Genomic DNA, 15849 nt, shown 5'->3' with positions numbered 1-15849 from the left:
AACTTGGCTTCATAAAATATTTAAATACTTGTCAGTGGAAAGGTCAAGAGTTGGAATAAATAGTGGGTATGTATGAGTAGGTCCATGAATGTGGAAAAGGCGAAGATTGTTCGCAAATACATTAGTACGGTTTTCTTTTTTCTCTGTAAACCTGACATAAGTAAGTTATTTAGTTTGTTATTGTTATTTTAATGTAAAAAATATTATTCAAAATCTTGTAATTTGTGTAAAATTTAAAGGTGCTAAATTATAATCATCGAATTTACAAAAATATTTAATTTTATAACACTACATATTGTCTGCATCGCAGTCATTAAGACGCGGCATTCAATATCTACTTTTCTTAGAATAAGCTTTTCGAGTATCATTTACACGTTATTCACGTTGGAAATTTACAGTTTATCTAAATACTTACCTACATTTACAGGTTATTCACTTTTAATTTACACTTTATCTAAACACATACACACTTAGACATCGATTCATATACGAACACCACAAGCTATATTAAGATACAATTACTTTATATAATATTATATATCGACGGCCCCCACGTAAATTACCTACTCTATCTGCAAAGCTGTTACTTTACAGGAGAGAGCTTAGAAGATTTTGCAATATATATTTTTTATTATTAATTAACGGTTTTATCTGAAATTCTAAACTAGCATTATGTATTCAAAAACACGATAAAATAATGTATTAAATCGTTTTAAAACTTTATGCTTTGTCAAAATTAAGTAGTTATCGTTTTAGGAGTTCAGTTCATTTCGAAAATTCGATGTAGATAGCATCTTATACGCCTGAAAACTAGGCGTAATTTATTTTGTATGTATATTTTTTGTTTGTTTATATTTGTAGATAACAGTCAATTGATAACATACACCAAATATCTCAAAATTGACAAAAATGTTTTGTAGTAAAAGCATTTTACGCAGGGCACATCGATATTATGTTTTTTTTTATATTATTCAACCTAATTTCAGAGGGATCACGACAGTTTAAACTACCGGGTTGTCGGGCAGTCTTTGGATAGGTTTGGAAGCATAATTTAAATGTATTTTATACTTAAACACCTAAATTTAGTACGATAGCCTCAATAACTTTACATTTTAATAAAGATCTCAATTTCGACAAATAAAATTGATACTGATAATTGATTTGACATTAATTTGTGGAATGAAATGTTGATTTTTATAAATTAAACGCTTGTGTAAGACTTATTGAGTTTTATTTCATTTCGCATGACTAGTTTATAAAACTACGGATGTTTTCATAGACCGGCAATAACCAACTATATAAAATGTCTATGTTGAGATATCTAGCATATGAATTTTTATAACGTATTTTTCAAAAATAAAAAAAAATCATAAAATGGAATTGATTTCGAATTTATTGTTTATTTTGTCATAATTCAAATTTAAATAAATGTTAGAATATCTTTGATTTTAATAAATCTTGAAATTTCTTTACAAATTATTCTTGTGTGTTTTTGTTAGTAAAGGGATGGTAAATTTATTATTCTAGGCGGGGGTGAGTGGAAACTATTTAATGGTTAATTTTCTAATACACGACAACAATGTTATGAATTTCATACTGATTGACACATTTATGTATTAATGTATACGAATATATTAATCTAAGGTTCTTGCTTAAAATCTAAAGGTACACGCCAGCGCTAAGTACTCTGTACATTAATACTAAGTTCGTATAAAATATAATAGTGTAAGATTTACTTTACATAACATAAAATAAAATATTACTTATTTTGTAAAAAATAAAACTTACTTGACGTAAAGCTTATTATGTATGTTATAAGGTGGCGCAAAAGAAATCACTCTATCAAAAGATGTTATAAATGTTGCAAATAGCGTCGTACGTTAACACGCTAGGGCTAAGTACCCCGTACATACAAAGTTTGTTTAAACTTCGGATAAAGTATAATGATATAAGATTTGCTTTGCATAATATAAAATAAAATATTACTAACTTTAAAAAAAAAACTTGATTGACGTAATGTTCAACATGTTTTACATATACAGGATGGCGCAAAATAAATCACTCTATCGAGAGATGTTATAATTTTTGCAAATGACGTCGTACGTTAATTATATTTGACATTTCTAAGCAAGACAGATTCAGGTTATACAAACAGATTCAAGGTGGTGCAAAATAAATCATTTTTTTATAAATAACTTTAAAAAAAAATATTTTATATAATATAAATTTTAAAACCGATGTTTACAATTATTTTTGGTTCAGTAAAAAATGTGATATTCGTAAAGTGGCTGCCGCAAATGAAGATACTCATTTATGCCCATTTTTTCTTTTTTTTTTTGTGTACTGCAGTTGTCTTGTTCACAAACGTCAAATTTGATTGACGTACGACGCCCTTTGCAAAAATTTTAACATCTTCCGATAGGGTGATTATTTTTTTGCCACCCTGTATGTAGATTTAAAGGAGATAAAAGAGAAAAAAGACAGATAGGTCAACAATCTCTTTTTGTATATTGCTATTAAATAGAAAACACCATGAGTTTAAGTAATTATCATAGTTGAGGATTTGTTTTTTTTTTTAATTTTCATCGTTCTAGGTTTTACTATTTTTCAGTTCATCGTAAATTGAATAAAATCCTTTTTTCAAATAATTCAAATGAATGTAAGTTTAAGCTCTTCATTAAAACGGTTCTCGTGGAAGAGTCGGCTCTTCATTTTCTAAAGAATTATGTCTGCCAAGTAATGATAAACGTTATCATATAATGGAATCTGAAAACCATTTCAAGACGCTGAAAAAAGCTGATTAAAGTAATTTATTTAAAAAAACGTGATTTACTTAACCGAAATTATTATCTTTAAATCTTGTTTGAAACTCGCTTTATTATTTTTTAAATGATGTGCCTAATAAATATGATTTATTACATTAAGATAAATATCTTGATGATCCTCATAAGTTGTGCAACCAATGTATTAAATTAAGAAACTAAAAAATGTTTTGTTTATTGATTTGGCATTTAATTTGTAAAATAAATTGATGATTTAATACAGCCAAAATTTCGTATTAAACACTCGTTAAATACCATATTTCAATTCATTTATGTTAACACGTCTGCCTCCGTAGTGTAATGGTCAGCACGCTCGGCTACCATTCTGGAGGTCCCGGGTTCGATTCCCAGGGGGGTTTAAATAATTTTTTTGTGATTTTATCACTGTAATTATTTATTCAATATTACCCTGAACTGGTTCCTGAAGCGGAGGGCTGATCACCTTTCCTTCATGTGTAAACGATTAAGATAACACTGCGTTATATGACGCAGTGCCCTATGCACCATTGGGGTGCGGATAAGGGTTTTATTATTATTTAACACGTCTAGTATTTTCATCAATGGATTAAAATACAAAACAGTTTAAAATTGTCTGTGTTTGGTTCTTTGTGAGGTTGAAATATATTTTTTTTGAATAAATTTATGTGCCTCATATTTGTTTAATATCTCTCAGGACCTGAAGTACAGGACTAATCACATTCCCTTCGTATTATTATTAAGGATTTATTTATTTGAATAGTTGTGTATTTTCAGCTGTTTTTGAGAACATCTATAGTTCTCAAAATTAAACGAGTTTACATTAACAAACCAAAAAGTGGTCTTTTACAAATAAATTGATTTATTTCTGTAAAATAAAAAACTCGATTTTGTAAAAAAAGATACGAAGCAAAGTGATGAAAAAAATATTTATAATGTTTTTTTGACCATTAAATAAAAATATAAACCTTAATATATTTAATGAAAAACGATTAAAAAATCAAACCAAAATTTATAATCACGATGTTTATAATCAAAATTAAAAGCTCGGTATGAATTAAATTTAATGAATACACATTACACATACACAAAGTAACAGAAACACATAGTGTCTACCTAAGTAAAGTAATTTACTTTTTACTTAACAATATCGAATTTTAAGACCCTAATAGTACAATTTTAATTATTCTTAATCTACTTAGAATTGTTCTACATTCAGTTAATCATCAAACGTTTAACGATGATTTTCATGCACTAACTAATTGTTTATATTAATACTATAATTTATTTAAACTCAAAGTTTATTGGACTTTAAAAGTAATAAGTTAGTTGAAATTTGCTTTATACGATGGTTGTTACAAATTACTAGGAATTAAAACTCCTTGTACTTCGTAACATTCATAAAAATACACTTTAATTTGAGCTTTTATTAAAAGCTGAAACATTGATTTAAAAAAAGGTAAAAATAACAGAAAATCGTCATGTTTTATTGACAAATTTTATGTTATTTTCGCAATACTTCACTTCAATATACTTTTATTACATATAACGTAAATTTTGAAAGATGACGACATTCTTACGTAAAGGTATAAAAATCCATTTCATAAGATAATATTTTGATTGAATATAATTTGTGTATATCTGGTGTAATAAATTTGTTCGTTTCTTCATGTTTAACGTAAAACAGATTTTTGAAACAGTTTCACAATGAATGAAAATTGAAACATTAAAACTTAAAATTTGTAGCAATTTCAATATAAATCATTCAACAGTTTCACAGTACATATGTAGCTTAAAATCTTTTAAAATAAGTCATGCATACCTAACTGATTCACGTTATTTCACCCAACAGTTTAAAAATAAAACATGATAGTGTTATATTTTCACAATGTCTAGCATTTCATTTTCAAAATAAACCAAAGCTTAAATATTTGAATGCTGGTAAAAAACCAAGATAATATAATAAAAAATCTTCATACATATATGGAAATTTATTTGTTTGAAAATCTGAAAGAATTTTCAGGCTCAAAAAATAGCTGTGCTTTGCACTTATGTATTTTTTTTTACGTAAGCAAGATTTATAAATATTTATTGTGAATTAAATGGACTTATTAGGAACGTTTTGTGAGTCAACTTAATTCGCAATGAAGACCTTTCAAAACTTTAAAACCCTGAGATCAATAATGCAAATTAAAAAAAGATTTTTCTTAAAATAACAGTTTTTTGTTTTAATTTACAAATTAAAAAATTTACTATGTTTTTTTGAAGCTTTACGACTTGATTTACGCCTTTGATACTCGTTTTACGATTTATTTAATATATTTTAAAAGTTCATTATTTACGTACGACTAAAAAAAGTTTGTAATGATTGTGAAAGATCGCGATATCAGTTTATAATCGTATGAAAGTTCGTTACTTACGTAAAATACTGAAAATCACCAGCGCTGGTCTGGTTTATTTAATTGAATTTTACTCGTACGATTGAGGTGTCTGAATTTTTACATCATGAAGTCTCCACAGTCGACGTTGAAGTCCATGTCCTCAGCTGCACCCCCCGCATCGTCGTAGTCGCTGATGTTGACTCCTCCGTAGTCGGCGTAGGAGCGCTCATAGGCGCCCTCGTACAGCGCTGCGCCGTCGGGACCAGCGCAGGCACCTGCCGCAGCTACAGCGTTGCTGTGGTGGACCAACGGGGTCGCGTGCAGAGCGAAGTCATCACCCTCCTGAGACCAGGTCAGCCCTGTTGAAGAGAAGCACTAAAGTAATTCACGCGACAGACCGCGCTTTTGTATGAACATACTAAACTATACCATACTTAAAAATTGGGAAAAAATAACAGAATTAAGTGCACATTTAATGTCCCGATATTTTCGAAGTATGCCCGTTGTCCACATCACATCTCAAGTATTTTTTTTTTGTATTTTAGAAACGATTTTCGAAATTGTTATAAAATAAAGATGTGATGTATATATGTAAATATGTTTTGGCATTGTCAAGGATTTGTCAGCTAATTCAAATTCTATTTGTAAGGATATTGAAGAGATAAAGAACGTCCAAACTAAAATATTGTTATTCGATGTCAAATGATTATAAAAAAAGGTTTGTCAATCTTCAAAGCGGCATTATTCTTATAAAGGATTTAATTTAGGTTTTTCTTGGTAACTACCACTGTTTCTTAAGATCATGACACGTGTTTCGATGCATTCTGTATTCTTTTCAAACGCCGTATGTGAAACTATGTTGGTATAGTTTTTGAGTTGTGTCCTTAGGACTACTTCCTCTTCATCTGTCAATGTCCCAACTACACAACTCTAAAATTAAGATTTCGCATACGGTGTTTAAAAATTACGTAGAATCTATCGAAACAAGTGTATTTTAAGAATAAGTGGTATTTGCTAAGTAAAACATAAATTAAACATGGTTAAATATTACCACACAGTGACTGCCGAATCAATGAATGAAAATCTATGAAAAGTCTTCGGTGAAAAGTCGTCGCAAAAGGTGCCAGGGTTTGAATGTAACGGCGTTGGAGTGATCGAATCATAAGCCACCGGACTCACTGTCGGCGTTCGCCGATAGTGCATCCGATGTCAATCGCATCAAAACCGTTGGGCCAATAAGTCGAACAGACAGATTTTGTCTCAAGTTTAATTTTGAAATTTTAAATTTTGAACTCACTCCCACTCCACACGCCGTTGGGGTGCGTCACCCACCCCCAGCCCTGACCCCACTCCAGTTCTCTGTGAAGCTGTCCTGCGAATGGGACCTGTCTCTCAGGCGGGGTTCTATCTGTTGACAAACGCCAGGCTTTACACGTGCTCTAGGGGCATAGACAAGATGGAGTCCAGTTGGTCGCATGCTGGCTGGTCGGTAGCTACTGGCCATCTATCAAGTAGCGCTGATAGCTTGGCAGGATGCAGAGATGATAGTCACTTAGAGATTTCACATGCGCAAAGTACGTGTGCGTGCACATATTATGAACCACTATTGACACCTTGTGCGTGCAAACATTATGGACCATTATTGATACCTTGCGCGTGCACACATTATGGACCACTTACGATATAATATGGTTCACTTTTAACTGTTTGTGCGCGCTTAAATTATGGACCACTATTGATACCTTGTGCATGCACACATTATGGACCACTATTGATACCTTGTGCGTGCACACATTATGGACCACATTATGGACAAATGGAATTTTTTTACACATTGTCCAAGAGGCATTATCTGGCGTTAATTTGGAACATTATTCCTTATACTTTATAGTTCTATTACTAAGCAATATATAGTTATTTTCCATTTAGAAAATTTCCTTAGATTTTTTCTACAACATACGATGCAAAAACTATTAGTTTGAAACAGATATACTATGAACGAAGTACGCAATTTGTGCTAGGCTACCAACCAGGCAAGCAGCTAGTATGCAACCAGCTAGGCTCCAACGTGTAGTCACCCTTATTTAGTGTTACTTTACACCATAAGTATCATTTTTTCATTCGTTTTAATGTTACATTGTACCCATAATCATGAATCGTAATTTTTACAAAACCTTTGATGCATGAAGAATTCATAAATTTGATAAAAAAATACACCTCTGATTTTTTAATTTTTTGCATTTCTTCATACATTTTGGTATTGATTCATATTTAGAAATGGATCTTAAACTATCATACTAAATCACAATCAAGCCGTTTTTCCGCAGCGGTAAGCAAAAATAATAGAACGCCATACTAATCAGCCTTTGAAAACAATCTTCGCCTCTTCCATATTCATGCATCTCGTCATACATACCCGCCGATTATTCTTACTCCTGACCTGAACACTTTCAAGTATTTGTATTAATTGATTAAACAATGTTTTTCACTGTTCCTATTTCCACATTTTAAAAACATATTTATTGTAACTGCAGACAGTTGGTAGAATTCCATATTGAATTGTTGGGTAATATATCCAAAATTAAACGAGGTTTATTGGATTGAATTCTATATTTATTTATGTATATGTTAATACGTGACGCGTTTTGTGTTATTAAGGCATTATCAAACACTCTGTGAGTTTTGAATATTGAAAGCATTAACTTTGTAGATCATATTGATATATTATTTCGAGAAATAAAAATACTTTGTGTTCTGATCCACTCACATTTTTATTAACCAACTAGTTTCGGCAACGACCTGTTGCCCTCTTCAGGGTTTAATTTATTACTCTGTGAGTGTTAGACATTATCAAACACTCTGTGAGTGTTAGATAATGTCTTAATAAGACGGAACGCGTCACGTATTAACATATACATAAATAAATATAGAATTCAATCCAATAAACCTTGTTTGGTTTTGGATATATCGCTCACTCCTTTTAAGAACGTCAATAAATCAAAAAACTTGATTTTTCAGGAGAACGTTTTTTTATGTTTAAAAATATAACACAATATATTAAAAATAAATATCAAGCCGCTTTTTGAACTTTTTACTGTGCAACAGATCTTTTTAGGTAAAACCTGAAGGTTTTTTCTCCATTTGAAAAATATTTACTTTATTTAAAAAAAATATTAAACAATACATTTTCTTCAATACGCAAAAACAACATTTTCTGCCCTGTAGCGGGTAAATATTTAGTAAAAAATATGCCTCTTTTGCTGGGATTTAGTACATTTTCTGGGCATTCCGAAAACATGTACAACTGAAAATTGACGTTTTTTTTATTTATGACGTTCTCGAAAGGAGTGAGCGATATGACCCAACAATTTAAAAAACAATCTCAACATATAAAATTGCGGCAATTAATTATTGTTAGAAAATTGGGTAACTTTCTACCAATGAAATGGTGATTTAAATCTCGTGAAAGGTCTCGACAATGCGGTCAGAAATATGGGCCCGGAGGAGATAAACTGTGCGAAGTCTACCAAAAAATAAATCAAGATAAATGACAATTCATTTATTTCCATTCTCGTTTTAGGTTTCTGAAATCGGATCTCTTTCTCTGGAGCCTCATAAATGGCTAATGAAAAAAGACTATGAGAAAAGACCCCATACATTATTATGCTGAAAATATACTTAAGTTTTCCAAGAAAAACAAACAGTAGGCGGTAATATTGGGTGTGTCCAGATGCTTGTTCACAAAACTGGGATCCTCGATTAAGAGGCTATTTTTACATTTTGTCATCTCAACAAAGATGAAGAAGAATAAGAAATATACTATGCTGAACAATATGACGCCGGATGTTGATCTGTTTCATATATCGATCACCCCTTTCAAGAATGTCATAAATCAAAAAACTTGATTTTTCAGGAGAATGCTTTTAAAGTTTAAAAATACAATGTATTAAAAACAAATATCAAGCCACTTATTGAATTTTTTACTGTGCAACACATCTTTTTAGGTAAGACCTGATGTTTTTTCTTCATTTGAAAAATATTAAATATATTTAAAAAAATAATTAAACAATACCTTTTCTTCAAAATGCAAAAACAACATTTTCTGCCCTGTAGCGGGTAAATATTAAGTTTAAAATATTCCTCTTTTTCTGGGATATAGTACATTTTCTGGGCATTCCAAAAACATGCACAACTGAAAATTGACGATTTTTGATTTATGACGTTCTTGGAAGGAGTGAGCGATGTCTGAGGGGGTATTTCGATTCTTCTACATCTTTAACAAGAGTCTTTTTGCTTACATTTTTAATATACACGCCTTAAATGTTAGTTTGTTTTGTAATTATGCAATTTTGATAAAATTGATTAGATTTCATTAACTAAAAGTCAAGTTACAACATTTTGAGTGTGTCCAAATACTTGTTTACAAATTCGGATTATCTCCAATCATAGGAGTTATTTTTAATATTATTTTTTGACATCTCAACATAGATGAACAAGAATATGGAAGTCTGGGCATTAACGGAGCTTACGACCGTCATAGGTTGGTTTAAGTGATCACTTTGCACACGGCACAATAGAAAAAAATATTGGTATATACCAAGAAACAATTAAATTAAATTTAAAAAAAAAACAAGTGTTGCAGGTATATAAATACACGCCTGTATTCGAATGCAACGTTGCGCCAAAATTTCAAAGCAATCGGTGAATAAAGATCTAAGAATATCTACATTTTTCTTTATTTGGATTTTAAGATGTGTGTTTGAAAAACTGATGGAATACGCTCCAAAGGCATTTCATATTTTATGTATCATATTAATTTTATTAACATCCGGTTTAACGCCCTAAAATGGGGATATTAATTAATCGTTCCTTACCAGGATACATTTTATGGCCATAAGCTTGGAAATAAGAGATATGTTACAAATAAAAGACATCAAAGTATTTATTAATGACGCAATGCTTAAGTACGTACTGAAACACGAATAATGGCCGAATTTTTGGTTAAAGCATGAATAACCTAGCGAAAAGAAAGGTTCATATTAGTTATATTTTTTTAATTACAGCATTTACTTTGTGGGTGGTTATTTTAACTTTTTTTTTCCAATAACCGCTTACCGTGAATTTATTATTCTGGTTTCAAGACGTATCTGTTTCTTTGTCAGGACGATCACTGCATGGAAGGACGATCAGTATGGAAACGATACTACACGTCACTATTATAGCATTATTGACACACTTGCAGCTACACGAAATATTATTGACACGCGTTTTTGGTTTAACACGAAAACCAACAGGAGGAAAGGTGTACATGTTAGTCCTCGGGTCGACCAAAAATGCCTGTGATTAATATCTTGTGTGTGAATAGTGCTATGGTAGTGACGTGTAGTATTGTTTGCATGCTGTTTGTCATAGTCCTGGCAAAGATAGGATTCGACACTAAAATTAACAGACTAAAATCAACAACAAGTCCAATAATATTTTTTTTTAGATGAGAGTTGTATTTATTATGTACAAAGTTTATAAATCATTGAGTGGATGTTTGTTTCTTCTAAACCAACAACACGGTTAAAGTTAAAGTTCCGCAAGCAATTAATCCAGACATATGAGTGGAGTGTTTTGATTTATGGCTGCGAGATGTGGTTAATAGGTGAAAGAAATCGAAGTAGATTGGAAGCCTTTAAGATTAGAAAACGCCTACAACCAGAAGTAAAGAGACGGCTGATAAAGAAGAGAAAAATAATAAGAATAAATAATACGAATGCAATGAATTTTCTAGAGAGAACACATTTTAAATGATTAGTTTTTTGGGAGGATAAAAGAAACCGGTACCTGTTAAACACTTTATCGAAGTGTAAAGATCCCCTATTTAGTATATTGGAGGAAATAATAAAAAGATTGATTACCAATCCTTGTCGGGAGTATTAAATATAGCCGTACCTCCTATACTGGGGTAAAAAGGATCGCTGAAGACCTAGAGGAGTGAAGTAAGACATTACTTTATTTGCTAACCAATCCTCAAGATTGAAACTACAGCAGAAAATGATAACAAATGGCATTTGTTCCGACATGTCGATAAAACAATGTTATCATTCACTTAGGCATTTAAAAAAATGTAAAAATACCATATCTCTATGAAAAATAGCACTTGAGGTGTTCCACAGGGGTTGGATCTCGAGCTAATCATATTTTCACTAAAACAAATAAATGCTGAACTACTTCTATTTAACACACTGTTTTAATAGATCCATCCATACCGTAATCTCCTTTTTAAATAGCAAAAGCAGAAGCCTCATCACAAATTGTCACTGTACACAAAAATCACAGAATTTTCTATATTTTCATCACGAGAGCTACAAAACAATGATTGACTTACTCCCACTCCACACGCCATTCGGAAGAGTGACCCATCCCCATCCTTGTCCCCACTCCAGCTCCCGGTGCAGCTGACCAGCCAGGGGAACTTGTCTCTTGAGGAGTGCCACCAGGTTCTTGCCCGTCGCGACGCCCTCCCCGACGCTGCTCCCGTGGCATCTCCGCATCTCCCGGACTGCTAGTTCCTGTGGGGTCGCAGCTGAAACAAAGAATGGATAAAATGTTTTAAGTTTTGCAAACTACTTCAATTGCTCCAGAATCAAAACTGAAAAGCCTTTGTTGCGTTAAAATTCAATTCTCGATCTGGAGATTTTCAGCGCAGATTGATCGCCTTGTATTGAATTAAAACAAAAACCCTCTAATCTTCTGTTTAACATGCTTGTTTCCCTATTGTTTTGTCCGCCTCCGTAGTGTAATGGTCAGCACGCTCGGCTACGTTCTGGAGGTCCCGGGTTTGATTCCCAGGGGGGGGGGGGGGTCAAATAAATATAAGTGATTTTTTTCACTGTAATATTTATTCAATATTACCCTGGACTGGTACCTGAAGCGGAGGGCTGATCACCTTTCCTTCATTTGTAAACGATCAAGATAACACTGCGTTTATATGAAGCAGTGCCCTATGCACCATTGGGGTGCGGATAAGGGTTTTATATTTTTTTATATGTTTCCCTATAGGATAGTGAGAATATGTAAGATAAATGTTTATTGATACCTCAAAGATGAAAAATGATATGGATGTTTGGGTTTTTATAGGGATTACAACATATTTTAGGCTGGCTTAAGTAATTACTTTATAAACGTGTATATTATGCTTAAATTGACACTTTGTTTTTCATGCTATTTCTCAGCGTAATCTATGATTGAGTTCAGTAAATTTTGTTTAAAATTAGCTGAAACCTTGAAAAATATATTAATAATGATGCATTCCGAATTATTTCATATTTACACTTGTATAAAAAGATAACTTAACCCTAGATTACGAAGCACTCGTAATATTTAAGAGCTATATCCAATCTGTGTGGATCACTGAGCAACACATGTAAAGAATATGGTAATAAGTAGCGAGTTTCTTTATTATTTACCACGACACTATGTTAGTTTTTATATAAAATTCTCAAAAGAAGTGTTGCACAATTTTTTTATGTAAACGTTTCCGGTAAAATTAAAGTTTTTCTTATCGTCGTACATTTTACGGCTGTTCCATATTAAGGTACATTGAAACAAGTGCTGTGGTCAACGGTTGAACCAGTTTGTGACAAGTCGTAGGCCGTATTAATGCCCAGATGTCTGTTTTTCTTTATTGAAATATCAACAAAAAATTGATGTAAATAATTCCAAAATGGAGACAAGCCAAGGTTTGTTAACAAGATACGGACACATACAAAATATCAAGGGCAAATAAGAAAGGTCCCTGAAATTGACAGATAATTATGGTTTCCGTTAGGCTAAGCCCCAGGAGATCATCAGTTGACGGTTACAGCATCCCTTCGTAATTAATTTTTGATTCTCAAAATTTAATTGCCGCGATTAATAAACCGCCATTCTGGGAATAATACAACAGCAACAATGGAACCTTTCACTGTTTGTTCTTGATAACGAGGCCCTCACAATAGATATGCTTATTAGAACGCATTATAATGTTGTCATTTTAAATAATGCCTGTCAGGTTGTGGATTACGAAACATAATATATTAAGCGTTTCAACGAGATGGAAACAAACAAAAGTTTCTGTTAGACACATTTAAAAACTAACAAAAAATAACATATAAATGTGGCGATTAGTTTCATAATTTTATGTGAAAAATTCCATGACAGCCATAGGACAGTGGAACAATTTTACGTACAACATTTTAAGTGTGTACAAATACTTGTTCACTAATCTGATTGAATATCTCCAATAAGGATTTATTTTTACCGAATCTATCTCCTTATTAGAGATAATCCAGATTTGTTAACAAGTATTTGGACACACTCAAAATGTTGTAAATAAATTAATTGGTCAAATTGTAAGCAAATATGAGTTGAAAATCATGATTTCAAGCGTTTCTCAAGTATATGAATATAATACAGGATTCGGAAGAGTCTCTGTTTAATAAAAGCTTTTTTTATCCCACCATAGATGGCTATTGTAAACTCGCACAAACTGTGTTGCGAGTTTTATCCATATAACAACATTTTTCAAAAATTGAGTAGTGTGGTTGGCAATCAAGGGTAGAATTGATTAATGTTACGCATGTGTATCACTTAACCAAACCTATGACGGTCGTAAGCCTTGTAAATGCCCAGAATTCCAAATTCTTCTTCATCTATATTGATATGTCAAAAATATGTGAATCGACATATCAATATACCTAGATTTGTATACATTTAACAACAAAAAAAAATTTGAGATACGGAAATTTGACGAATAATTTTAGATGCTACAATTAAATATTCTACCTTTTCATATTATCTCTCATCTCGCAAACCAAGATATAAAAATTAAAGACATCTCTTCAAAATTGAAATACATATATCAATATCACAAAATACCCACTGTCGTATACGTGTATCAATAAAATTTTGTAGAAATAAGGAAATTTGACGATAAATTTTGGATACGTTTGACGGGCGGAAATTGAGTAAAGTAGGTACTGGCGTTATAAATATTTAATTGAGCATTTATCAGAAATGTGACGTAGATTCAAGTTAATCCAATCAGGTTTGACAGTAAATATCCGTAAACCTACCCCGGGTAGCTAAGGGAGGAGAAAATGAAGGTTTAATGTGGTTTGGGATTGGAACAGCCCTCGCGCGTGGTGTAAATGTTTTAAAAAATTAATGAACGCACATAAAACATTTTCCGATTAAAAATAAAAGGGTTGCGGTTTTTTGGGCAGGTTTGTTGATTTGATAATTTATCTTATTAAAAGGTTCTTCAAAAATAATCAACGTTTAATTTTTTTAAGATTGAGAATTTTATTTTTGTTGAATGTATAAATTAAAATCAAACAGTGATTTAAACAGTATTTAAATTGTATTTTATTATTAAAAATACAATTATAAAATTAATGACAATTGTTATCCCTTTTATGGCATTTTAAAACTATTGTCATGCCGTAATAAGGCGAAACAATTGATACAAATTATATTTTTATGTGTTTTTAATAATAAAATACTACAGAGTAGAATCTTAAAAATAAGTGTTTGATTTTAATATTTAATCAATACATGAATTTAAATGGCATTCTACAAATTTATTTTTAATTTTTAAATTGTTTATTTATTTCATAGATACATACATTTTTTTACTATATGTATTATGGATTTTTAGGCATGGCCTGTGTTCAGCCGAAATACTTACATGTTCATACATTTTTTTAATTATTAGGTTATATTACATTACATACAATAGATACAATAACAATTTACATTATAAAGGTTTTACAATAAAATAATTACACCTGGACTTTAATTAATTCAATCTCTACCTTGTCCCTTCCGACGAGAAGCAACCATCGACGGTCACTGCTCTTAAAGACATGATCACTACTCAAAAATCAAACTAAAGCAAACGCCATTGAAAATGCTTATCTCAGTTTGGAATTCTTCTCGTATTTCACCATTTGAACACATTCGTCTGATGTATCGTTTCTACTTTCATTCTTATTTCTACAACTCCATGCTTCCTTTTTATACACAAAGGTTGGTATCAGGACTCCAGTGTATACTGTCAGTTTTAGCATCGACTATGATATGAAATACAAAAAGTAAAAAAAAATAATACCAAAAAAACTCATTCCTCAGGTACAGTTTTTCCGCAAAAACTCACTCCCGGAAGAGTTTTTTTAAAAAGAGAAATATTTCTGTTGTTCTGCCGTAGAAAGTAAAGAGGGGCACCGTAAGTCGATCTTCTATCATTATCCGAAACCACAAATACTTTATTTTTTGTTGTTCTCTGTCTTGATTCTGAATTACTACAAATACATATAATAAAACTCAATTTCATTTTGTATATGTTTTAATTTTTTTGCCCATCTACCCAACTACTATTATTGTAGGTACCTATTTCCGACTATAATACATAGAGGTTCTTTCATTTGCTTTCAAGTGCTTTCTATCATTTAATGTTAGTAAAACAATGTGTGCTTATGACCCTATTTATATATAGTCACAATGTCTATTCCAAAAAGCTTACTAATGTAGGGCGCTGTGACAAAATTCTAAGCTTGTAAGTGCACCGCGGTCTGAAAAAGATTGGGAACCCCTGATCTAGCATTTATTTCTCTTTAGTGCGAGTCAAGTTGTCCCTGTGGTAA

At 31.6% G+C, this 15849-nt stretch overlaps 1 protein-coding gene across 1 annotated transcript in view; it reads right to left on the bottom strand.

Annotated features, from left to right (window-relative positions):
• Positions 1-5195: 5195 nt before the first annotated feature.
• LOC148308695 (uncharacterized) overlaps positions 5196-15849 on the bottom strand; it is a 52009-nt gene continuing 41355 nt past the window's right edge. The window contains exons 7-8 of the mRNA XM_088261255.1: positions 11553-11750; positions 5196-5538 (exon numbers count right to left, since the gene is read on the bottom strand). Coding sequence (XP_088117381.1) covers positions 5297-5538; positions 11553-11750 — 440 coding nt within the window. The 3' untranslated portion in view covers positions 5196-5296. The remainder of the gene's footprint in view (positions 5539-11552; positions 11751-15849) is intronic.

Source organism: Brachycentrus maculatus, unplaced genomic scaffold, assembly GCF_059751285.1.
Source record: "Brachycentrus maculatus isolate JH-2025_06_01 unplaced genomic scaffold, ASM5975128v1 h1tg000152l, whole genome shotgun sequence".
In the NCBI taxonomy this organism is placed as follows: Eukaryota; Metazoa; Arthropoda; class Insecta; order Trichoptera; family Brachycentridae; genus Brachycentrus; species Brachycentrus maculatus.
This window is presented reverse-complemented; position numbering and strand designations above follow the sequence as displayed.